The sequence below is a fragment of the Giraffa tippelskirchi genome, chromosome 9 (assembly GCF_054371585.1).
Source record: "Giraffa tippelskirchi isolate mGirTip1 chromosome 9, T2T-mGirTip1v1.2.pri, whole genome shotgun sequence".
Taxonomy (NCBI): Eukaryota; Metazoa; Chordata; class Mammalia; order Artiodactyla; family Giraffidae; genus Giraffa; species Giraffa tippelskirchi.
In genome coordinates this window covers 53,015,808-53,042,782 of record NC_137283.1, presented here as the reverse complement: position 1 = coordinate 53,042,782, position 26,975 = coordinate 53,015,808, and the positions used below count along the sequence as shown (strand labels likewise).

Here is a 26,975-nt window from a genome sequence, read left to right as displayed (position 1 = left end):
GTCCCCATCTGTATAATGGCATGGCTCTTTCCTCGCTTCCTTACACTTCAGCCAGCGCTCTCCTAGGCTGGAGGGACGGTGATGAACAAGAGGACTCAGACTGCACCGTCACGGAGCTGAAGGCTGAGCAGGAGGTGACCTAGAGATCTCCGCCACGCCCGGCACACAACAGAGGCAGGCTGGCGGCTGATGTGCTGACAGACGAATGTGGATGGCATCTCTCTCTGGCATCCCAAGGGGGTCACACTCAACCTGAACCAGAGGCCTGCCAGTGCTCTCCCTGTGCCCATGCCTTTCTCTTCTTACCCTGGTTCTAGCCGTCTCACAGCTGACAGTGCTCTACCTCTCATGTCCCAGACCCGCCTCCCGTGAACACCTTGAAGGATGAGAGAGTCTACCTCACCACCTGGCCTGACCTCCCACCTCTCTAGCATCTCTCTGTCCAGTGGTCCCCAGTGACCTCTCTGCCCAACAGCCCAGGGACTCTTAAGAGAGCTCGTTGGCTGCCCCTGTGGCCTTTCCTCCAGCATGTGGGATCTGCCTCCTTTCTTTGCCTTGGTTTCGCCAAGTTGCAACCTCTATAGCCTGGAGCTGTACCTCTGAAGGTAGTGACTGGGGGTCTCACACTTAGTGACACATAGAGCACATGCTTGGCTTAACAAGTGGGTGAGTAAAGCCATCACAAAATCAGCTTTCAGAGGAGAGGTGGCAGAGTGCTGGGATGGAGGTTAGGAGACTGTGGCCAGAGTCTAGGTCCACCACACCTAGCTGGGGGAAGGGGGGACCATATCCATGAGCTTCAGTCTCCCTTCCCTCAAAGATGGGGATAACATGAGAGGGACTTCATCACTGACCAAAGTCCTCAGAAACGAGGCTCCCACTTGAGCCTCACAACAACCGAATGATGTGGCTATCACATCAAGGTCCCATCCCACCACCACACATTGACATGGCTCCTCTCACTGTACCCTCACCTACATTGAGGGCTCATTTTTAGATCACAGCTCATTTGCTGGTGGAGGAAAACGAGCTGATTATTTTAAGAGCGTGTTACTGATCTTTTTCTTGGTGCTTTAGGATGTTTCATTTAGATCTGTTTCTGTTCTTTACATTAGTAGGGACACTAACCCTTTTGAGTATCACATTACATGTTAATTGATTTTGAGTATCATGTTACATGTTAGTTGACTTAAATTGAAAGTAGGGAACACCACTAGACCGTTCAGCTATGACCTAAATCCCTTACGATTATACACTGGAAGTAACAAATAGATTCAAGGGATTAGATCTGAAAGACAGAGTGCCTGAAAAACTATGGACAGAGGTTCATAATGTTGTACAGGAGGTGGTGATCAAAACCATCCCTAAGAAAAAGAAACGCAAAAAAGGCAAAATGGCTGTCTGAGGAGGCCTTACAAATAGCTGAGAAAAGAAGAGAAGCAAAAGGTCAAGGAGAAAAAGAAAGATATACCCATCTGAATGCAGAGTTCCAAAGAATAGCAATGAGAGATAAGAAAGCCTTCCTAAGTAATCCATGCGAAGAAATAGAGGAAAACAATAGGATGGAAAAGATTAGAGATCTCTCAAGAAAATTAAGAGATACCAAGGGAACATTTCATGCAAAGATGGGCACAATAAAGGACAGAAATGGTATGGACCTAATAGAAGCAGAAGATATTAAGAAGTGATGGAAAGAATACACAGAACTATACAAAAAAGATCTTAATGACCCAGATAACCATGATGATGTGATCACTCAGAGCCAGACATCCTGGAGTACAAAGTCAAGTTGACCTTAGGAAGCATCACTACGAACAAAGCTAGTAGAGGTGATGGAATTCCAGCTGCACTACTTCAGATCCTAAAAGATGTTAAGGTGCTGCACTCAATATGCCAGCAAATTTGGAAAACTCAGCAGTGGCTATAGGACTGGAAAAGGTCAGTTTTCATTCGAATCTCAAAGAAAAGCAATGCCAAAGAATGTTCAAACTACCTCACAATTGTACTCATCTCACATGCTAGCAAAGCAATGCTCAAAATTCTCCATGCAAGGCTCCCACAGTATGTGAACCAAGAATTTCCAGATGTTCAAGCTGGATTTAGAAATGGCAGAGGAACCAGAGATCAAATTGCCAACATTCATTGGATCAGAGAAAACGCAAGAGGATTCCAGAAAAACATCTACTTCTGCTTCATTGACTATGCCAAAGCCTTTGACTGTGTGGATCAAAACAAACTGTGGAACATTCTTAAAGAGATGGGAATACCAGACTGCCTGACCTGCTTCCTGAGAAACCTGTATGCAGGTCAGGAAGCAACAGTTAGAACCGGACACGGAACAACAGACTGGCTCCAAATAGGGAAAGGAGTACGTCAAAGCTATATATTGTCACCTTGCTTATTTAACTTATATGCAGAGTACATCATGTGAAATGCCAGGCTGGAAGAAGCACAAGCTGGCATCAAGACTGCCAGGAGAAATATCAATAACCTCAGATATATAGATGACACCACCCTTATGACAGAAAGCGAAGAGGAACTAAAGAGCCTCTTGATGAAAGGGAAAGAGAAGTGTGAAAAAGTTGGCTTAAAACTCAACATTCAGAAAACTAAGATCATGGCATATCCAGTCCCATAACTTCACAGCAAATAGATGGGGAAACAATGGAAACAGTGACAGACTTTATTTTCTTGGGCTTCAAAATCACTGCAGGTAGTAACTACAGCCATGAAATTAAAAGACGTTTGCTCCTTGGAAGAAAAGCTACAACAAACCTAGACAGCATATTAAAAAGCAGAGACAGTACTTTGCCAACAAAGGTCAGTCTAATCAAAGCTATGGTTTTTCCAGTAGTCATGTATGGATGTGAGAGTTGGACTGTAAAGAAAGCTGAGGGCCAAAGAATTGATGCTTTTGAACTGTGGTGTTGGAGAAGACTCTTGATAGCCCCTTGGACAGCAAGCAGATCAAACCAGTCAATCCTAAAGGACATCAGTCCTCAATATTCATTGGAAGGACTGATGCTGGAGCTGAAGCTCCAGTACTCTGGCCACCTGATGAGAAGAACTGACTCATTGGAAAAGACCCTGATGCTGGGAAACATTAAAGGCAGGAGGAGAAGGGGATGACAGAAGATGAGATGGTTAGATGGCATCACTTGATGCCATCAAGTGATAACTTGATGGAACATGAGTTTGAGCAAGCTCTGGGAGTTGGTGATGGACAGGGAAGCCTGGCGTGCTGCAGTCCATGGGCTCGCAAAGAGTCGGACATGACTGAGCAACTGAACTGAACTGAATTACATGTTATTATGTCCTTTAATTTTGTAGATGATTTTCATATTTTGCTTGGAGATGTTATACAGAATGTATACAGATAACATTTGTATTAGTGTGACTTTTTAAGGATTATAAAATCTATATGTACTCAAGAGTAAAGACAAGACAAAACATTTAAACTGTATGGGAAAGTACAGGTAGAAAAAGCCCATCTCAATGCTTCTCCTCAGAGGAGGCTCTTTAATAGTTTCTTGTGTCTTTCTAGAATTTTGAAGTTCTAGATATTTATGTGAATCAATCTGCCATTTCCCTCCCTGACCTAATCATTTTGGGTGTTTCCATGTCTTTCTCATTATGAAAACAGTATCTTTCATTTTAGGATGGTTTCCTTTTTTAAAAAAAGCATTTAACTCTTTAGTTTTCCTGCGCTTACTATGGTGCATACGTGGGGCAAAGTATTAGGCTCCGTCCTAACTATTTCTACCAAAATACTTATCCTAGCTCAGAAACATTTGCTGAAAATCCCTTCCTTTTCCAGTGAATCTGCGTTCAGGGACAGCATCATCGCCATGAGTCCACCAGTTTCCACATTACAATGAGGAGCTCCTGAACTTGGGGGCAGAGATGTGCCATCTGCCCAGCCCTGCATATTCACCATCTGTGTCTGTGACAGGCATGGAGTTAGAGGTGCAGAGACCTCAGCAAACAAGCCACTGGCCTACGGTTAGAGACCAACGTGCCAAGTTCACTTCTGCCAGACATTTCTGGCTGACCTTGGACAAGTCGCTGGACTTCTGTGATCTCAGCCTCAGGGCAGAATCCAGGCTGCAGGCATGAGGACCAGGCAGCCAGAGTCACACAGCCCCAGGCCCACCCCCAGCGTGGGTCCCCTCTCCACACTGGGTGCAGCAGTTGCAGGAGGCTGGGGGTAGGGAGGGAGGTCCATTAAGAAAAAGGCAGCAGGGCACTGGTCACTCCAGGTCAGACTGGACAGGACCCTACAGTCAAGTGAGAGGAAGCAGGAAAGAAATTTCTGACCAGAAGGCAGGACAAGGCCCTCAGTGTCGGAAGACCTGGGTTCAACTAGCTGTGTGACCTTGGTGTGACCTTGGGCCAATCCCTTATCTGCCCTGGGATAAAGCTCTGCTGGAGAGGGTGGGATGGAGGCCTAAATACAATTTCTGGCATGGACTCCCTTCGAAGCCTGGAACTCGCTCTGATCATGTTTGCTATTCTCTGAGCTCCTCTGGTGGACCACTCTTAGACCCTGGGCTGGGAGAGGCTGACAGATCGCCCAGGGTCCTCCCCTGTGCCACCTGGATGGCTGGCATCCTGCCTCTCCTCCTCTGACAGGTCTGTTTCCCTCACCCAGCCTTGCAAGGGTTGGGGGAGATGACAAGGAAGTAGCCAGGCAGCATGGAGGGCTCCTGGGTTCGGTGGAGAGCAGGCGGGCAGGACTGGGGACATGCTCACCTGTAGCAGTTGTTGTTATAATTGTTATAACTTCCCAGAGCGGTCAGACAACCCAGGCAGATGGCATAGGAGAAGAAGATTTGCGTCCCAGCATCTACCCAGACCTGTAGGAGGGCACAAAGGAGTTGGCAGAGAGAGAGAAGTCAGATGTACGGCCAGGGGGTAGGGAGGCGGGGTGGCCCCGTTCTCTGAAATCCCCCGCCCACGCCCAACCCCACAAAAGACTCCAAAAAGGGACAATCAAATGTCCTCATCTCAGGAACGCGGTTTTTAGAAGTTCTATTCTCAGGATGATTAAATATAAATGTCCTTAGTTAAATCCAGAAATTTCTGGAGGTTTTGGACAGTAGTTCACCAAGCAGCAAGAATTTGGGTGTTTAGGACCCTGCTCCAGCTGCTCCAGCTGTGTGAACTTGGAAAATTTACTTAACCTCTCTGAGGCTTCGTCTCACCACCAGCAAAGTGGGGAATAAATTTCCCTCTCAGGACTACTGAAGCCAAGAGTCATTTTTCTTCTGATGGCTGAGACCACCATGAGAAAAGCTCTCTTGGGTGTCTTTGAACTCACAGAGTTGTACAGTGTCTAGCGGGGGTGGGGGGCATTCACCAGGGGGCCCAGTTACAATGAACCCCCCAGTTTTCCTACAGGTCTGGAGGCTTCTCTCACTCTGCCCCATGCACTCAGTCGGAGGACAGTGAAGGGACAAGACAGGGGGTAGGCACCACATCTTGATCACTTTTCCAAAGAAATGTTACTTGGGGACTTCCTGTGTGGTACATGTGGAAACTCCTTTCTCAGTCTCCAAGTGTCCCTCCAACAGAACTGCCAGGGATGGCGTGACACACGCAAGAGGAATTACGGTAATTTGTCTAACACTCCTTCAGGCTCTCTTTGAACTCCGCTCTAGAAGTCATCAAAGAAACGCCACAGCTCAAACCCAAATGCAGCTGATGAGACTGATGCTTGCGAATCAAGCGTCATCTAGAGAACAAGGTTTTATACCAATTCAAATACTAGCAAGCATTTGCTAAGTATGTGTGACGTGCCAGGCAGTGCTATGAACCCTGTATGCATTACTACACTTGAATAGTCACACCAACGCCATGCAGGAGGTGCTATTATTAGCCCCCTTCTACAACTGAGGAAACTGAGGAACAGAGAAGTTGAGCAACTTGCTCAAGACCACACAGCTGGGAGCGGCAGAAACGAGTCCAAGGAAACCTGCCTCTAGAGAAGCACGCTTAACCTGTCCCAGGATTCCAGAAGTCTTCTGCTGTAACCTCCCACCCAACACAGGACTCTCTTCTGGTACTTCAGACAGAACAGTCTCTGCTTGATTACTGCCAGCGACAGGGAGCTCACTATCTTTTGACACAGCCCCTTTCCTCTTCAGAGAACTCTGACCATTAGCACATTTCTTAAAATGAGAGAAAATTTACCTTTTGAGTTTCCAACTCTGGGGCCACCCAGGCAATATCTCCCTCTCCCAGGTGGCATCACTTTATAGATTTGAAGAACCCTCAAGTATACTCCCTTTTCCAGGCAAATTATCACTATTTCTTCTTTTCTGGGGATTTGATTACACAGCCCATGTTACTTTACCCTGGATTTGCTTGCTTGTTAAATTACTCAACAAATACTTATTATGAGCAAAGTTCACAATGCTGTCTCTTGACCTAAAAAGTGGATACAGTTTTTTTCCCTCTAACACAGAGCTTTTGGGTTTAGTGTTTTTGGAGCTAAATGAGGAACTTAGGGAAAGCTATTTCATAAAGTGTGTGTGTGTGTGAGTTGGGTGGTGCGGGGGAGGTTGCTAGCAGATCATAGTGGACTGAGACATGGTGAGGGCAAATGGGAAGAAGAACTATTAAAATTGTTTTTTAAGAAAGGGGAGTTGGGAGATTGGGTAGCCATGAGAGTAAATACATTTAGGGAGGATTTTTTCCAAATGGTAGAAACTTGAGGATATTTAAATGTTGAAAGAAACAACCCAGGGTAGGGAAAAAGTGTTAAAAAAAGATTTGAGAGAGAAATGGGTATATTTTAAAGTCCTCCTTCTCTGCCTCAGTTTCCCCACTTGCCACCTCAGTGGATTCCCTTTTCTCCTTGGTAAGGCCAGTAAATGTTATGGAGAAGCAAAAGACAGGTTTGCTGCTGATCTGGGAAACAAAGTCAGATCCCAGGAGCATGCTGTGAGGATGTTCAGCACTCGACCAAGCACTGTTTCTATAGCCTCTGCAGGACTTTCCTGGTGGTCCAGGGGTTAAGACTCCGTGCTTCCCTATTTACAATATCTAGGACATGGAAGAAACCTAGATGTCGATCAACAGATGAATGGATAAAGAAGCTGTGGTACATACATACAATGTGGTACACACAATGGAATATTACTCTGCCATGAAAAGGAACACACTTGAGTTAGTTCTAATGAGGTGGATGAACCTAGAGCCTCATTATAAATCAGAAAGAGAGAAACAAATATTGTATATTAACATATACATATGGAATCTAGAAAGATGGCACTTATGAATCTATTTGCAGGAGACGACAATGGAGACACAGATATAGAGAACAAACTTGTGGACACAGCGGGGGAAGGAGAGGGTGGGACAAATTGAGAGAGTAGCACTGAAACATACACACTGCCATATGTAAAATAGCTAGCCAGTGGGAATTTGCTGTAAGATGCAGGGCGCTCAAGCCTGGAACTCTGTAACAACCTAAAGGGGTGGGATGGGGTGGGAGGAGGGAGAGAGGTTCAAGAGGGAGGGGACGTATGTATACCTATGGCTGATTCATATTGATGTAAGGCAGAAACCAACACAATATTGTAAAGCAATCATATTCCAATTAAAAATAATTTAATTTTAAAAAAAGACTCCATGCTTCCAATGCAGGGGCCGTGGGTTTGATTCCTGGTCAGGAAACTAAGATCCTGCATGCTGCCCAGCATGGCCAAAATTTTTTTTAATTAAATTAAATCAATCAATTAATTAAAGCCTCTGCAAACCAATGTCCCTCTCCCCAGACTCTTGACTAAGCACACACACCAGAGTTAGAGAAGCCTCCAAACCTTCATTACCACTGAGCCCCAACGACAAATGGTACCCCCTCCCCACGTGGTAAATAAACTCTCTGTGAGTTCAAAAATACCCAAGAGAACTTTCCATCCTCATGTCCCAAACATGGGCCCTCAAACCACGATCTTCACCTGCAGGGGATTTTTTTTTTTTTGCAGTTTGCTCTTTGAGCATAGCACTCAGAAATGGGCGACTGCTGTTTTTGCCCATCCAGCATCCATCTTACTCTTTCAGGTACCAGAACCCCAATTTTACTTTGAGAAACCATCTCTTCCCCACCCAGGCCTGGCCAATCAAAGAACTTTTCTTGGCCACAGTGACTGGCTCAGGGATGAGCATATGATGCTAACCAAGATGAAGCTCCAATACTCTGGCCACTTGATGCCAAGAGCCGATTCGTTGGAAAAGACCCTGATGCTGAGAAAGACTGAGGGCAGGAGAAGGGGGCAACAGAGGATGAGATGGTTGGATGGCATCACCGACTCATTGGACATGAGTTTGAGCAAACTCCGGGGGATACTGAAGGACAGTGAAGCCTGGTGTGCTGCAGACAACAGGGTCACAAACAGTCAGACACGACTGAGCAACTGAACAACAACAAGCCAATGAAACTCAATCCTGGGACTTTTAGTGGTGCTGTGGCAAATGGAACACGTTGTTTTTTCCTAGAGAGAGGCTGGAGGTGTATCAGGGGAAAATGGGTATATGTATAGACTAGACTTTTAATCTCCTTGGTGGCTCAGACAGTAAAGAGTCCACCTGCAGTGTAGAACTGGGTTTGATCCCTGGGTTGGGAAGATCCCCTGGAGAAGGGAATGGCTACCCACTCCAGTATTCTTACCTGGAAAATCCCATGGACAGAGGAGTCTGGCAGGCTACAATCCATGGGTTTGCAAAGAGTCAGACATGACTGAGCCACTAACACACACATAGTCTAGATGAAGCATCAGGTGAGTTGTTCAGGAGAAAGGTAGAAAGTCCAGGGCTAAGTACTGCCCTAAAGATACAGATTTGCAAGTCATCAGCATTTTAGTACTAACTTTACCTCTCCCTGACTCCAGATTCAAGACCTTTTCTACCGGGCTTTTCTCTTCGCCACATTTGGAAAATGAGTGTTGATGCAACTTTTCTGCTGAGATATACGATCATCAATCCTGCAGAACCGGGAAGCTTCAGGATTAGATTTCTTGAAAAAGTCTCCTGAAGACGCATGATATGTTTTCACATGACTCCACACATTGGACACCTTAGCAGATGGGCATACCCGACGCATGTCTATATTCTCAATCACATCTGTGGTTGCGAAAATGCAACAAGGTTCCAACTGTTGGCCTCTCTGCACCCCTTGTCTGGGAAGGAATGAATGAACTCACTGAGGAAGCCACTGCTTTTGTGAAGACAATTATTGCTAGGCTGGGCTGAAATAAACAATAAGCCCTCAAATCTCAATGGCTTAACACAGTGGAGGCTTACTTCCCATGTACACAGAGCCCATTGAAGACTGGGAAGGGGCTCTTCCACACAACAGCAGGGATACAAGCCCTCTTATCTTATGATGATACCTCCACGTCAGCACAGCCTCTGAGTCAGAGGAACAGGGAACCTGAGTTTTGCTCAGGAAGTTTTTAGAGCCTGACGTAGGGAATTACTTATACCACATTTGCCCACTCACCCCTGACCAGAACCAAGTCCTGTGATCTCAACCTAAAGCTGAGGAAGTCTGGGAAAGTCTCTTTCCATTTCACTTAGGAAGAGAAAGAATAGCTGGTTGGTGAGCACAAAGCATTCTCTCCACTACAGGCGTTGAACCAAGTCTTTTTCATCTAAGTTGACTCCTTCTTCAACCAGTAATTCCACAAACACCCAGAGATGAAATCAGATCGTAGTGGCCACTGCGATGATCTGACAGAAGGGGCAAAGTGAGGCTAACAGAACAGGCCAACATTCATGAACCTTTAACCAGTTTGGTGATGTCTTAGGAAGTGGGAATCCTGAGTGATCATTTGTTGAAAACCTACTGTGTATGCGAGGCTCTCAGGGGACAATCTCATAATTTACATAACCATCTCACTAGGGAGTATTGTTATCTCCATTTTTAGAGAAGAGGAAATGGAGCCATAGATGGTCAAACAGCTAATGAGGGACAGGGTCAGGTTGAACCCAAGGTGTCCTGGCTCCACATTTTGAAGAGAGAAGCTGGGGCGTTCTGGTGTCCTGGGCAGGCCTGGACTTTCGGCAGCGGTTCACAGCTCTGTGACTGTGAGGTCAACAGGACAAAGGCAACATCTCCTCCACGAAAGGAAGACCAGGCCACTGAGCCCCACTGACCAGCATCTCCTAAGATGCGACAAAGGGGACAGCTCGGTGGAGAAAGGGCTTTCGAGTTCTTGACACAAACTCAAGGGGAAATAGTCTCCACTGAACAAACAAACCCTAAGGAAGCTGGGTCAGCAGCTGAGAATCGGATCAGTCCCCATGATCTGCAGCAGTGAATGGGGGGCGTTCTGGCCCCATGGCTGGGGGCAGTCTGCATTCAGAGGTCTGGAGAACAAATTTGCATGGGAATTGGGGGGCCGGGCCCCTTTGGAAGAGAGGTGGTCCCGCCTCCTAGCTCTGGGGCAACCAGTTCAGAGCAACTGATTCCAATGAGCCCTGGTGCATAGCAGGTGCCGAGAACAACAGACTGGGGTGGAACCTTCCCTCCCCACTGGACAAGGGGGGCCCATGGGAGAAGCAAGGAAGGATGGATGGACGAGGACACAGTCTCCTCTGCCAAGATCAGGAGGTACACTGTCAAGCTGGGTGTTTAGTTCCTGCTGCCTTGTCCCCATGGACAGCACTCTATGATGTACAAGACATCGTCCGCGTCCTGTGACCTGCCTGCTGCCCCAGGGCGGGCATCATCACAGCCAGGTTAGAGACTGCTGTGTGTGGGGGGAACATGCCTGCCTCCTCTTACCGTCCCACCTTGACCTTTACATGTATCAACAGAGTGTCTAATCTCCTAGAAGTTTAGGGTGAATGCTTCACGTCTTTCTTTCACCTCTTGGAGAGAAGAGACCTCCCGACTGGGGAGACGGGGAGAGGGTCATGGTGCATGTGTGGTAAGTCCCTCCCTTTTTGTCTCAGGCAGAGATTCAATGAGATGCATCCTGCTTAGTTGTTGAGTCGTGTCTGATTCTTTGGGAGCCCATGGACTGTAGCCCGCCAGACTCCTCCGTCCATGGAATTCTCCAGGCAAGAACACTGGAGTGGGTTGCCATTTCCTCCTCCAGGGGATCTTCCCGAACCAGGGATCGATCCCATGTCTCCTGCATTGTAGGCAGATTCTTTACCCGCTGAGCCATCGGGGAAGCCCCTCAGTAAAAGGGGAACAAATACTCAGCACAGAGCTTGGCTCTCAGAGAGTGCCAAGGATGTGCTCAGAAACCCAGCTGTGAGCTCCGAGAGAAAGCAGGTTGCTTAGTCGATGTTCATCCCTTCTCAGGACCCACCAGTCTTCACAAATCTGGAGAGAAGAGCCTCTCTTCCCTTTTCTACCCACAGTACACAAGACGGGGTGTCCACTATGTGCCAGGTGAAGTCCCAGGAGCTCCTGCCCTCCCTTCTCTTAAGAGCAGGAGAGAAAGACCACAAAGGTGGGCAGATACTCTGGAACGCATCATCCGGTGGAGAGGGGAGTGTGAAGGATGGTGTGAGGTGGGGCATGGAGCACAGGGCAGCAGGGGCCAGGGCTCTGCTCTGTGAGGGGCACAGCACCTGCTGCTCGGGCAGCTGGAAGGGGACGGGAGCTTCAGACGTGACTTGCTGCCGTGTCTAAGGCAGCGCAGGCTGCAGACAGAAGCTCCCCCAGTAACCCGCTTTCATGTCTACAAACAGCCACCCAGTCGAGCATAAGGGCAGCACTTCTGTCAGGGATGAAAGCCGATGCCAGCAGATGGGCCTGGTCCGTTCTTCCCTGCGCCCTGGAGGAGGTGGCGCTTGTCACATTGATGCTCCGAGGTCTCTGACAAATCCAGCGGTAACCCAACCTGCCAGGGAAGTACCAGCAAGAGGAGCCAGAAATCAGGCCTCAGCTTCACCTCCAGAAGCACCGATGACATGCTGCGGAGGGGGTGAGGGGTTTCACACACTTCACAGGCATGAGACTCACTGCTGTGGTCAGGTGCAATGATTATCCCCCTTTTATGCATGAGAAACAGAGAAGGCAATGGCACCCCACTCCAGTACTCTTGCCTGGGAAACCCCATGGACGGAGGAGCCTGGTAGGCTGCAGCCCATGGGGTTGCGAAGAGTCGGCCACGACTGAGCAACTTCACTTTCACTTTTCACTTTCATGCACTGGAGGAGGAAATGGCAACCCACTCCAGTATTCTTGCCTGGAGAATCCCAGGGACGGAGGAGCCTGGTGGGCTGCCATCTATGGGGTTGCACAGAGTCAGACATGACTGACGCGACTTAGCAGCAGCAGCATGCATGAGAAAAAACTAACTCCCAGGAAGGGGGCATTTCTTGTCTATTTAGCCTTGGAGAGATGTATACACTAAAGAGACAAACCTCTGGAACCCAGCCTGCTGCGGGGAGACGGTACTGAAGCTTCGTGCAAAGGAGACTATGTTAGACGAGATGGCTCTTCCCAGGTGCCTGGTTCCCCATCTCCTTGGGGCTTCGTGGATAGGGCCTGGGCTCTGGGGTCAGGTAGACTCAGGCTGCCACGTATCTGCATGTTACTTCACTTCTCTGAGCCCCAACTTCCTTGTCCACAAAAGAGAGACACAATGAACGTAAAGTACACAGCGGGGCACCAGGTCAGTCAGTCAGTTCAGCCGCTCAGTCGTGTCCAAATTTTTGTGACCCCATGGACTGCAGCACACCAGGCCTTCCTGTCCATCACCAACTCCCGGGGCCTGCTCAAACTCACGTCCATCGCGTTGGTGATGCCATCCAACCATCTTGTCCTCTGTCGTCCCCTTTTCCTTTCACCTTCAATCTTTCCCAGCATCAGGGTCTTTTCCAATGAGTCAGTTCTTCGCATCAGGTGGCCAAAGCATTGGAGCTTCAGCTTCAGCATCAGTTCTTCCAATGAATATTCAGGACTGATTTCCTTTAGGATGGACTAGTTGGATCTCCTTGCTGTCCAAGGGACTCTCAAGAGTCTTCTCCAACACCACAGTTCAAAAGCATCATACAACTCCCTTACTCTGTCTCTTCTTGGCAGCTAACACTTCTCTAATACACGTGCTATGAAAACAGGCTCCCGGGGCTTTCCTGCCACCCCAGCCCACCCAGCGCCTGGCCAAGAAGATGCTCAAACCACTAGACCTGATGGCACATGTGGCGTTTGGCTGTCCACGCCGCCAGGACAGAGCTCGCTGGCCATCTTGGGCCCATGATGACCCACAGCCTTTTCTTTCTTTAACATTTCCTTTTCAGATGGAGAACCTCACACAGACACATGAACACACACACACAACACAACTTCTGTAAATAAAGCCTTCCCGGCAGAAAAGGGCTGAAATCAAGTTCTTTCTCTGGGCCGTTTATATTGGTAAATATTCTCAGAAGATTAAAAGTAGGTTAGGAGAATAATACAACAGCTGTGTTTCCAGTGTGTACCTGACAACGGCCTTTGTAGGAGTGAATAATTACATGAAAATCACTTCCTTCCCACCTCTTTCGCAGCCCCCTCCGGGTTGCTAGGCGCCCTGTCTCCTCTGCTCGGCTAACGCCACATACAGACCCAGTGAATACAGTACGGAGGGAAGGGAGTCCAGGACTGGGGAGGACTCGAGTGGCCCCTGCCCTGTGGATTCAATGCGGGAAGAGGGCTCCAGAGGGCTCCGGGAGGGGGTGGGGTGGGGAGGGGAGGGGGAGATGATTCTGGATGTATTTAAATGCTAATGTGCTGGGCAGCCGGGCAGGTCCAGAGGGAACAGTGGTGGGAAGGGGCAGAGGCTCTTGGCCTGGGAGCCCCACTGGAAATGCGTTCTGTGGCCTCTGGCTCCACTGCCAGCTCGTCCTCGGGCAGCCAGCCCTGCTGGCCGACTCGAGCTCGGCCAGAGGCCCTGCCAGTGCGGTGTCACTGGGTTGAAGGTGGCGCCGTGGGCGGTGAGGGCAGCCTCAGTGCGTCGCCTGACCCTGGCGGCCCCTTTGTGCAGAACAGGCAGCGGGGTCACTGGGCCGGGCCTTTGCCCAGAGGCTGGACAGCCGTGTCCTGGTCACAGAGTGTGGAGGGAGCGGACAACCAGTTGCTGGCATGGGGCTGATGGCAACGACTTCTGTGCTTCATATGGTAGAACCCTGGGGCTGTGCACATCTATCCCTTAATCCATTGCATGAGGCAACTGAGCCCCAATTTTGTTGTTTAGTCGCTAAGTCGTGTCTAACTTTGTGACGTCATGGACTTTAGCTTGCCAGGCTCCTCTCTCCATGGGATTCTCCAGGCAAGAATGCTGCAGTGGGTTGCCATTTCCTTCTCCAGGGGACCTTTTGAACCGACTATCCTGCATCTCTTGCATTGGCAGGCAGATTCTTTACCACTGAGCTACCTGGGAAGCTCTGAGCCCCACTTTACTATAGGACTAAACAGAGGAGGTTTGGAGCAGTGGGCAGTTTGGGAAAGACCTGAAGACATCATGTTCTCAGCTTTGAACTGTTCCCAGGACTGTCCACCCAGCCTTGGGGGCTACACTTTAGGGCAACGTCTTCTTCCCCCAACAAAGTGTTCCTCTAAGAGAGTGCTATTCTGTACAGGACACTCATCATGCAGGATGGTACTGTTCATTGCAGGAGGTTCGGCATCACTGGGTCCCACTCTCTAAACACCATGGCTGCCCCATCAGAATTATGCCTCCATGTATTTCTAAACGAACCCATGGTAGTGGACCTATCTTGCCCCTGGGAGAATCATGGAGGCAGGGGACCCTGAGCTGGCATCCTGGTGGAGCTGCAGAACCCAACTGCTTTCACTGGGCACATAAGGCCAGGGTCTTCCAGGCCAAACTGAGCTCCGAACTGGCACATTCTCCTGTGTCATTCGAGCAAGTACTGAGACGGAGATGAAGGCTTGTCATCTCCTGCTTTAACCACTCCTCTGCTAAGAACGATGGAGCTGGTTCAGAGGCAGAGCGGCAGGAAAAGAAAGGGCTCACAGGCAGATCCAGGCCCTGGGAGAGCCAACCAGTGGCGTGTATGCTCTAGTCTAGAGAAGGGACTTCCTCGGGAGGGAAACAAAAGAGGAAGCACTCAGTTGGTGGAGGCGTCTGCCCAGAGACAGAGCAGTCAATACACTTAATGATATCATCATATTCTTTGTTTTTTTTTTTTTTGGTCTGTCTCCCCCATACCAGAAGCGCCAGGACAGCAGGAAGTTCTGTTTTTTCACTGGTGTATTCCCAGGCCTCACATTGTTTTTGCACAGTGTAAGCACTCAACAAATATATACCGAATGCCACTGCTGTTTAGAATCTCCAGTACACAGAAATGGAGAATTCAAGGCTTATCCAGAGTCCTAGTTGTCAGGCCAAGTGGAGAACATGCTAGACTAGAAGGGTCAGGACTAGGAGGGTCTGACTCCAGGTTATCCTGAAAGTTCCTATGTGTTTTCCCTAAAGCTCTTTCTTTCCTCCTGGCCTCAGTTTTCCAATCTTCTAAATAAGGAAACTGGAATGTAAGGAGATGATAAAGATATGTGGCAGGCAAATCCCACCCCTATTCCTGTCCAGGGCAGACACTGCTAATCAATCACAGGCTTAGGGTTAGGGGGTGAGATCCCTGTTGCTAGAGGTAATCAATCCAGCAGAATTGGGGAGGGAATTCTTGCATTGCATTGGAAGTTAGGGCAGAAGGTCTCTGAGGTTTTCTGCTTGTGAGAAACTTGATGGTCACTGGGTCAGTTCCCATCAACAACATTTTCTGAGCATCAGGTTATCTACCAGGCATGGCCAAAACAGAGATAATTAAGAACACTGATCCCCTGCTCAGTGGCTTGCAAGCTAGCATGTGTACATGGGAAAAGGAAGTCAGCCAAACACTGTACCTGGTCACACAGATTCAGGCAGATCTGGCTGAATGCCAGCTCTGCTGGGTGACTTCAAGGAGGTCACCCCTTGAGCCTCAGTTTATTTGCAGGTAAAATGGGGATGAGAACACCTCCAAGCTGCTCTGACACGAGTGGGTGTGTGGAGAGTGAGTGCTGGCATTTGGCTCACAATAAACACCCATCCAGTGGAAAGGGCTGAGTGGCCACAGATGGCTCATGACTTTAGGCTTGAGAAGCATCTTCGAAGGGTCTGGGGGCTGAGTAGGTGTGTGTCCCAGGAGGGGAAGCAGAGGAAAGTCAGCTCTTCTTGGCCAAGTAAGGGGCTGGTCCAGAGGCCCGGCTCTTCCCCACCTGGTGTGAGAGCTCCCCATCCCAGGGCAGGACGCCCAGCCCTCTGGCAAAGGCTCAGAACTGCCCCCTTGTCAGCCACACCTTCTTCCTCTCCCAGACCCACAGACACACCCCAGGGACTGCAGACCTCAGTGCGCCCCTCTGTCTCCCTGGGGCCATGGCGTCCAGGCAGCACTGGAGTGAGAACAAAAAAGAAACCCACCGAGGACACCGTGTGAGCCTTCATGCCTCCCAGTGTGAACACTGCCTGGGGATACAAAGACACCCTTGCTCCTGAAGAAGCTAGACAGTCAGTTCTCTTAATCATCTCCACTGCAGAGAGCCAGGCCCCCGAGCCCGGGCAGACTCCTTCTGTGCTGGGGGCTTACTAAGCTGACTGCTCATCTCACCGGGTCCTCGCCACACTTTGAGGCATGTGCTGCTTTTATCTCTACCTAAAGCCCAGGAAGGGCTTCCCTGGCGGCTCAGCAGTAAAGAATCTGCCTGCCAAGCAGGAGACTTGGGTTCTATCCCTGGGTCCAGAAGATCCCCTGGAGAAGAAAATGGCAACCCATTCAGTATGCTTGCCTGGAGAATCCCATGGACAGAGAAGCCTGGCGGGCTATGGTCCATGGGGTTGCAAAAGCGTCTGATACAACTTGGCGACTAAACAACAGTAACAAAGACCCAGAGAGGCTACAGTGGTGGACCTGGATCGGCCAGCAGGTAGGGGGAAGATCACAACCCACACTTGTTGACCCCAAAGCCCCTCCCTTCAATCTCCCTGAAGACTCTCACCATCTCAGCCAAGAGGGAGCAGCCAGGGCGACCAGCCTGCTACCCGGTCTCTGCTCCTCCCAGGTGCACGTCCCATTGGATGTGGTCCTTGACATCTGGGGACCTGCCTTGTCCACTTACACATTCTCCTTTTAGCCCCACACCCACCCTGTGTCCTGGCCAATCTTTGTGATCACACGGGCCATCTGCTCCACACCGCCTCTCCTCTGCTCATCTGAATGGAGAGGTGACAGCTTGAAACAACACCAGATCCTTGGGAAGCTGACTAACAGAGCAGCAAGCCCAGGGCACCTAGGAAGAATGCAGAAGCAGGTCTGAAGACTGGGCGAGTGGACGACCGGCAATGTATGGCCGGCCACCCCCCACCCACAAGCGGTGAGGCTGTCTTCCTGACCACACAAGGTCAAGGTCATGGAGGACGGGAAAACTGAAGGGATGGGTAACGTCACATGTGGACTCACGGGAGACGAGACAGGTGGCCACAACACTCCCTCCCCACTGATGCTGCAGGACAGTGGCCTCAGCTCTGGGCAGAGCCACCCGACACAGGGACTGTCCTCACTCCTCATACTTCTCTCAGTGACATCTCTGGGCATCTGCTTGAGCAACAAAACCCAGAATGACCAGGCTAAAAATAAATCAAGATATGGATGTTGAAGTGTTTAGGGAGTGCAGTGTGCCGATGTCTGCGTCTTATTTTGAAATGAAAGAAAGTGAAAGTGTTAGTCGCTCAGTCATGTCCGACTCTTTCCGGCCCCTTGGACTGTAGACCACCAGGCTCTTCTGTCCGTAGGATTCTCCAGGCAAGAATACTGGAGTGGGTACTCATTCCCTTCTCCAGGGGATCTTCCTGACCCAGGGATCAAACCCAGGTCTCCTACACTGCAGGCAGATTCTTTACTGTCTGAGCCACCAGGGAAACCCTTACTTTGAAATGTATACAAAAAAATAAAATGGATGGATGGACACAAGTCTTGGGAAGATACTGGATGGAGCCAACATAGCAAAGTGTCGAGGCAGAATCTAGGTGGTGCATAAAGTGGGGGCGTTCCCTGTGCAGGTAGAACTAACAGGACGCTGGATGGGATGCTCTCAGCCCAGCAGTGGGGACTGGCAGGTTCCCTGGGGAGATGGATCCACAACTGCCAGGAGGACCGTGTCTGCGAGAAGACGTGTGCTCTGTGACCAGCACCTCATAAGCACGACACTGCGGGTGAACTAAGGAAATCCCTGCTCTGCCCAGGTGATGGTCAAGAGCCAAAGCCAGTGTTCAGTCCCCGAACAGAAAACCTAAGAGCTTCCTGGGAGTCACAAGTCTCCTTGACCTCACCTCAAAGATTAAAAACACGTCCACTGTGATTCATGGATTTATCTGCTGTGGTTGTTGTTCAGTCACCAAGTCATGTCTGACTCTTTGCGACCCCATGGACTGCAGGACACCAGGCTTCCCTGTCCCTCACCATCTCCCGGAGTTTGCTCAAGTTCATGTTCACTGAAACAGTGAAGCTGAAGCTCCAATACTTTGGCCACCTGACGCAAACAGCCAACTCACTGGAAAAGACCCTGATGCTGGGAAAGACTGAGGGCAGGAGGAAAAGAGGGTGACAGAGGATGAGGCGGTTGGATTTAGCTGAGCAGGGCTTAAACTTCACTGTCAGCCATGACTCCTTTCTGGCTGAGGCAGAACAGGTTCCCAGGGTTCAAGAGAGGAGCAGGAGTGGGGACCAAGAAGGCACAAGGACGAATTCCCCACCATCGCTCGCTGCATGATTTCCCAGATGCTTTTGACACTGTCTCTTAGGACTTTGCTCAGAAGCCCATGTCTGTAATTTGTTGTCCTCGTCTGTCTTTCTCAGAGGATCTTTACTTATTGCCTCCTTTGGTGTCTGTCACCTATTTTGAGGCATAAACAATGATGAAGGCAGCCCCTGCCCTGCGCAGCAGGACAGTGCTGAGAAGATGAAGGCCTCCTACAGCAGGTGTTTAGTGAGCACGTACTGTGTGCCGGGCAGCATGGCAGCGCCCATGGGAGAGGTATGGTTGGGTCAGATGTGGCCCGTAGTCGGCAAGGGTAGTCTTGGGTAGTGTATTTTAGATTATCTCTCCAAGGATGTTAACTACTCTTGCTTAGAATGACATTCATCCAACCCTCTCTCCCCACTTATTCACATGGCCTTGAAAATTCTTTTTTTTCAAATGATGGATTTATTTTTAAACTTTTTATTTTACACTGGAGTACAGCCAATGAACAAAGTTGTGATAGTTGCAGGTGAACAGCAAAGGGACTCGGCCATACATATACCTGCATCTGTTCTCCCCTAGACACCCCTCCCATCCAGGCTGTCACATAACACTGAGCAGAGTTCCCTGTGCTGGCCTTGAGAACTCTTGATGTGCTACCATCTCTAACCTTGATGACACGTGGGTGATTTATAACATAAACACATTCACATGCCCACAGATAAATCATCTCCCATCTCAGTCTTACTTTCACAGAGGATATTTTAAAGAGTAATTCCTGGGCTCTGACACCTTTTATTAATCACACACAAACAACTACTAATAGGAACTTCCTGTCAGCATGAAATAAACCAGGAGAAAGGGTCATAAGGGGAGAAAGAAAAGTCAAGGGTCACTGAACATGAAAAGGTTTGAAAATCAGTGATTTTACTCGATGCCCTCATTTTATGACTGAGGAACTCAGTACAAGGAAGGACAATAAACCTTCCAGGTCAGTGGTGGAGCTGGGTCCCTGATCCTGAGCCTGGGAGTTTCCCACTAGGCAACACTGCCTCCGGTGAGCAGGAGAGGGAGGGGAAGGCACAGAGGAAGGAGCTGAACCATGTGAGACATCTCTAAGCACTAAGCAAGGAGCGGGAGCAGCGTCCGCCGTCTCTGTGAATGTCCCGCTGGACTCGGCGCTTGCCCTGTGGGTCTTTTCAGCGCTTGCTTACACAAGAGAAGGAAGAGAGGCAGAACATGAGGTTCACACACCAGTGAGTTTTCAGCATCAAAAGTCACAATCCCCAGCAAACTCAGATGCATCAAAGCCCCATCACTGTGCTGCTCACAGACAGAAGAAAGCCTTGCTCTCCCGGCCCCCATCTGTGCTGGGTGAGAAATCATCAGACGTTGCCTTTGCAAAGCACGCACCTTCCTCACCAAGGAGGCGTCTGGGGAGGCAGACCCAGCATCTTCAAGACAAGAATGGTGTACACCTCTCAGCAGCCCTGTGTTCCTCAGGGCGCCATCATCCAGGTCAGCCCCCTTGATACCGTCATCGGTTAGCTGAGTTGGAGAGGGTCAAGCTTGTAAGGAAGGAAGCCCAGAGAGGCTAGGTGACCTGCTCAAGGTCACGAAGCTAGTGAGTGAGGACCTCATGCCACGTCTGGTCTAACCTCTTAATTTCATAGTTGAGGAAACAGGCTCAAAGGGTGGAAAGGTAACAGACGTTTCAACTGGAGGTTCTATTTTCTCGTCCAGTTTTCTCCCAGCTGTGGCCATGGGTAAGTCATCTCCTTGCTCTGGGACTCAAACCCAGACTTGTCCACCAAAGAAGATGAATCTAGAAACCGACTCTCAAACTCGTTAACACAGCAAAGAAATGGGCCCCATGGGGCATTTCTGTCAAATACCTTGGTGAATATGATTTTACTCCATGTGCTAGAAACAAATTTACTGTCAGAAAACATAATCATGGATAGTATGAAATATGAAATCATCCTCACAAATGTATGACTTTATGAGTAAAACTGAACTGTTGAATTAAGCATGAATGACTCAAGGCAACTTTCTTTAATTTTAATTTCCTGCTTGAACTTTCAGTGTGTCATATTCAAGACCAACAGATGAAGAGTAGCAAAGGCCAAGGGTCAAATATGTTTTTTATGAGAGATACAGGAAACAAGTCATTATGAAATATAATAGACACTGAAAATTCATAACCTGGCTGAAAAGGAAGATAGAAAATTCCCCCAGATGCCAGAAATGAGAGAGTTCAAAGCTGAAAGATGAGGAGAAGGAATAGACTCAGTAACCCATGGGGATATCCAAGTAGATAGATATCCGAGTGGCTGGGGTTTAAATTCCTTCCTAAGGATAGAGTTAAAATCTCAGGCCCTGGCAAAGAAAACTCAAAGGAGAATACACAGACTTTCCAATAACTGGCCATGGGAAAACTGGACAGCTAACTGTAAAAGAATGAAATTAGCATATTCTCTAACACCATATACAAAAATAGACTCAAAATGGATTAAGGATCCAAATGTGAGACTGGAAATCATAAAATTCCTAGAGGAAAACTTAGGTAGAACACTGTTTGACATAAATCACAGTAGTATTTTTTTTTTGGATCTGTCTCCTAAAGTAAAGGAAATGAAAGCAAAAATGAACAAATGGGACCTAATTAAACTTAAAAACTGTTGCACAGCAAAAGAAATCATCAACAAAATGAAAAGACAATCTACTAAATGGGAGGAGATGTTTGCAAATTATATGACCAACAATGTTTTAATACCCAACATATATAAACAGTTCATACAACTCAACATAAAAAAACCCAAACAACCCAATTAAAAAATGGGCAGAATAGACATTTTTCTAAAGAGGACATACAGGTGGCCCACAGGCACATGAAAAGAAGCTCAACACCATTAATCATCAGGGAAATGCAAATCAAAACCACAATGAGCTATCATCTTATACCTGTCGGAATGGCTATCACCAAAAGAAACACAAGTAACAAATGTTGGCGAGGATGTAGAGAATAGGGAACCCTTGTATACTGTTGGTATACAGTATATATATCCACAGGTGCAGCCACTGTGGAAAATAGTATGGGGGGAGGTTTCCCAACTAACTAGAAATAGAACCACTCTATGACCCAGCAATTTCACTCCTGAGTATATATCTGAAGAAAACAAACCACTAATTTGAAAAAATACATATATTCATAGGAGTATTATTTACAATTGCTGAGCTATGGAAGCAGTCTAAGTGCCCATCAACAGATGAACGGATAAAGAAGATGTGGTACATTCATACAATGGAATACTACTCAGTCATAAAAAAGAATGAAATAATGCCATTTGTAGCAACATGGATGGACTTGGAGGATATCATGCTAAGTGAAATAAATAAAACAGAGAAAGACAAACACTATGTGGTATCACTTATATGTGGAATCTAAAATATACAACAAAGTAGTGAATATAACAAAAACAGAACCAGACTCAGACATAGAGAACTAGCTAGTGGTTATCAGTGGGGAGAGGGAAAGGAGGAAACACAGGGGTAGAAGATTAAGAGGTACAAATTGCTATGTATAAAATAAGCTACAAGGATATATTACACAACACTGGGAATATGGCCAGTATTTTGTAATAAGTATAAATGGAGTATAAACTTTAAAAATCACTATATTGTGAATCACTATATTGTACACCTGTAAATTACATAATATGGTACAACAACTGTACCTCAGTAAAACAAAATATTTTAAAAAAAGATTTCAAGCCCTGGGCATGACCAGAAGCTGAGTGGTTGTAGTGTAAAATGTAGGAGCCAGAAAGGGGTTGCCCTATAGTGAATGACCTATCAGAAAACTCCATGCCTCAGGCCAGGACTCGATCTAGAAGTAACAGGTATGAATGTGATCACACATGGCTCCTGCAAAGTGGGCACCCAAGTTTAAACTAACACTTCAAAATTACCATCCTTTTCACATGTGAACTAAGACAGCTTGGTTTTCACAAGCTTTTGCTGAAAGAACTACTAAAGGATGTACTCCAATAAGAAGGAAATTTAATCCATTAGAAAGGAGTGAAAATAGGAAGCAAATGAATCAGTAAACACCTTGTAAAATTCAAGTAAATATCAACTTTAAATGGTAATAAAGCAGAATTTTTAAAAGGGGTGGAAAATAATAACAAGGATAGGGAGAGTGTGGAAGCTGGAGAGAAATTTGTGTCCTATGGTATCTTCCTATTGAGAAAGAGGACAAAGCTACTTAAGAGCCACTCTGACTAACTGGGCTCTTGCATCTTCTGTCTTCTCAATGCACTGGAGGGGTGATTCTCTCCTCCCATCCTGGGGCTGCTGCAAATGCAGCTACTACAGCCTCTGTGACATATCACTGCGTGGACCTCCACTGCAGTCCTCTCTGCCCAAGGCAGTGGTGGCCACAGTTCTGGCCTTGACTCTTCAGCACACATTCTTTGAACTCTTCTTCAAATAACCAGGCCCCCCTAAGGGGTAGAGGTCTTCTCTGGCGGCTCAGTTGGTAAAGAGTCTGCCTGCAATGTGTGACACTCAGGTTCAATCCCTGAGTCAGGAAACTCCCCTGGAGAAGGAAATGGCAATCCACTCCAGTATTCTTGCCTGGAGAATTCCATAGACAGAGGAGCCTGGAGGGCTACAGTCCATGGGGTCACAAAGAGTCGGACACGACTGAGTGGCTAACACTTTCTAACACACTCTAAGGGGTAGAGGAAAGAAACCCACAATGCTGACAGCAGGCCTTCAGAGAGCCAGGGCTCAGTTGGCCCCTGGTACAATCTGAGCTTGAGTTTCCACAGACTCTTCTGCTTCTTGGGCCTCTTTCCCTCTAGAGCATGAATGTCCAATAGAATGTTCTGCAATGATAGAAACGTTCTATATCTGCTCTGTCCAATAAGGGAGGGCCCAGGCATAGGTGGCTATTGAGCACCTGAAGTCTGATATGTGAAACTGAGGAAATGAATATTGACTTGTACTTAATTTCAATTACTTAAATTTAAATGGTTAGATATGGCTTGTGAACACTGTGCTGGACGGTGTAGTTCTAGAGGGTGGGCACTCCCTGAAGGGATCCGTTCCATCCCCAGATCACCCTAAGAGAGACGGGAGCAGGTCTCTCCCACCCTCTGCCCTGGAGCATGAGTGAGAGCAGGGAGGTGACCCCAATACCCAGGAAATCCTTGCTCACATTCTTTGGCCCCAGAACCTCAGCTTCCCTGACCACACCCCTCACTGATGTGTCTGACAAGTCTCAGAATTCTGAATGCTGACTGCTCTTACACCAGTGCTCCTCAGACTCTCACGCTGTAAAATCAGTGGAAGATACTGCTGAGACACAGACTCTGATGGGGCAGGTTGGTGATGGGGCCTGAAGGTTCACATTTCTAACAAGCTCCCATATAAGACTGATGCTACTGCCAGTCTGGGGACCATACTTTGAGTAGTAAGGTTGTAGACAGTTGTCTTGAAATTTCAGCTCATTCTGCCTACACATACCAGGCCAAAGCTGAAGTGGCAAATACTTTCGGTGCCTGATGTAAAGAGCTGAATCATTAGAAAAGACCCTGATGCTGGGGAAGACTGAAGGCAGGAGGCGAAGGGGACGACAGAGGACGAGATGGTTGGATGGCATCACTGATTCAATGGACATGAGTTTGAGCAAGCTCTGGGAGATGGTGAAGGACAGGGAAGCCTGGCGTGCTGCAGTCCATGGGGTCTCAAAGAATTGGATATGACTGAGTGACTGAACGACGTCACCACCACCTGCCATGACAGCTAGCATAATAGCTTACATTAATATCTGTATCTATCTTTTTGCCGTATCTGTTCTCTAAAGACTTTTAAAAGCATACTCTGTGAGAACAGGATGGGTTAAATCGGTTCATACTGTGCAGCGCCACAAAAATGCCTGAAGCTTTGGTCAAGGAAATAAAATTAAATGCATATTCGTCTCTTACAGAAAATTACAGCTAACATTTATTGAGCATTTACCATGTGCTGGACACAGTGCTATGCATGCAATGAATGAGTATTACCTCATTTAATCCTCATAACAACCCTTTTCACAGAAGAGAAAATCAAGGCACAAATAGGCTAAGTAATGTGCCTGTGGTCACACAGCTAGCTCATCACAAAGCAGATGAGCCATGAAATCCAAGTAGTCTGATGTACCTGCAGCTTTGGTTGAAAGCTAAGATCAGGGCATCTCTATGCAAGTCAATGGACTCTTTTAGAGAAACAGATTCTAATGAAATACCTGCCCACAGGTATTCATAGCGGCTTTATTCACAATGATCAAATCTGGAAGTACCCAAGATGCCCACCAATAGGTGAAAGAATAAACAAATTACACTTTATCCAGACAATAGAATATTATTCAGAGATAAAAAGACAAGAGCTTAAGGACACATAAAGACATAAGGGAAAGTTAAATTCATATTACTAAGTGAAAGAAGCCAGTCTGAAAAGGCTACATAATGTATGGCATTCTGGAAAAGGCAAAACTATGGAGACAGGAAAGGGATCAGTGGTTGCCAGGGGTTTGGGGAGGAAGGGAGAGGGATGAACAGGTGGAGCAATTTTAAGGTAGTGAAACTATCCTGTGTGATGCTGCAATGTGGATACATGACATGATGCATCTGCCAAAACCCACTGCCTGTACAACACAAAGAGTGAGCCTGAATGTCAAATATGGGCTTATTGAGTTAATAAGACTGTATCAGCACTGCTTCATCGGTTGTAACAAATGTACCATCTCACCTGTCAAGGATTAAATCAAAGCCTACACACATTTGTTGTTGTTTAGTCCCAACTCTTTGGGGACCCCATGGACTGTGGCCCGCCAGGCTCCTCTGTCCATGGTATCCTCCCGGCAAGAATACTGGAGTGGGTTGCCACGCCTTCCTCCAGGGGATCTTCCAGACCCAGGGATCGAATCTGCATCTCCTGCATTGCAGGCAGATTCTTTACCAATGAGCCACTTGGGAAGCCCACCACACACATACCACACACATATAGGATGTTAATAGTAGGGAAAAGTGTGGCAAAGGGAGAGGAGATATATGGGAACTCTCTGTATTTTCTGTTTAATTAATCTGTAAAACCTGCTTTTAAGAAAGTTTATTACTTGAAAAAGAACATGCTTAATGCACACATTTTTATATCTAACTTTGGAGAGGGGGGCCAAAGACCCTCCAGCAATGACAAAACTCCTGTCCTAGAATATGTCACTCATCTACCCCCTCCACGCCACTCCTCTAGAGTCCAGCAAAGGTCTGGCAAGAGTGGATACTTTGTACATTTCTGTTGATTCATTTTAAAAGCACAGACCCAGCATAATGCCTGGCATACAGCAGGTGTCAGTAATACTTGCCAGATGAACAAACAAGACTGGAATTCTGAAAAAGTGGCCTAAGGACCCCCGGAGATGGGCTCACAGCTATTTCTTTCCTGTGCTGGTACAACCGAGGCCTCATCCTCCGTTGCTCTCGCCAGCCCCAGCTGTGGCCACTCCTGGTGGCATCTCAAGGGCAAAACCACCACTTGATTCATCTCTCATACTCCTATCCCACAGGCAGGCCTTGCACACAGTAGATGCATCCTGAATGCTTGCTGACATCTGTCTCGTGGGCTGCTGCAGGTAGCCAGACACACTCACACAACGGCACTGACTCCAGCCACACCTGCCCATAAATCTGTGACATCACAGCCGAGGGACCTTCTTACATCCCCTCAGACATAGCAAAGCCTCTCTCCCACCCCCACACAAGGTCCATTGGATACATGTCTCCACTTCTTCCTTCTCTATCTCCAAACTTACTCTATTTTCTTGCTCCTTCTATATACCCAGAGAAGTTAGCTTGTGCTGATTCATCTACCTTTACCACATCTACGAGGGAGCAGGAGGCGAGTAAAAGACCGGACTCTGCCCGCGAGAAACTTACAAGAGAGGAACTGAGTCTCAGAGAGAGTGAGTTGTCTGCTCAAGGTCACACAGTAGATGAAGGAGGGTCAGGCAATCAAATGCAATTCCTTGTGACTCTAAAGCTCTTTGTCACTGAGTTCTGCTGAGCCTCTCATCTGCATAATCTTCTGAAGTTACAGCTCTGTTCATGACAATCAACCCCTTGTAGTGAAACACTCAACGGCTGGCTCCCTGTAGACCACTGGATAAAATCTTCAGCTCTCTGGGCTTGAC

General features: G+C 47.8%; 1 protein-coding gene across 6 annotated transcripts in view; it reads right to left on the bottom strand.

Moving 5' to 3' along the window:
• Positions 1-26,975, bottom strand: part of SLC6A11 (solute carrier family 6 member 11) — a 128,720-nt gene that overhangs the window by 24,959 nt on the left and 76,786 nt on the right. For all 6 annotated transcript variants that reach the window (XM_081524488.1, XM_081524483.1, XM_081524485.1 and 3 more), the window contains one exon: positions 4,753-4,856. In XM_081524488.1, coding sequence (XP_081380614.1) covers positions 4,753-4,856 — 104 coding nt within the window. The remainder of the gene's footprint in view (positions 1-4,752; positions 4,857-26,975) is intronic.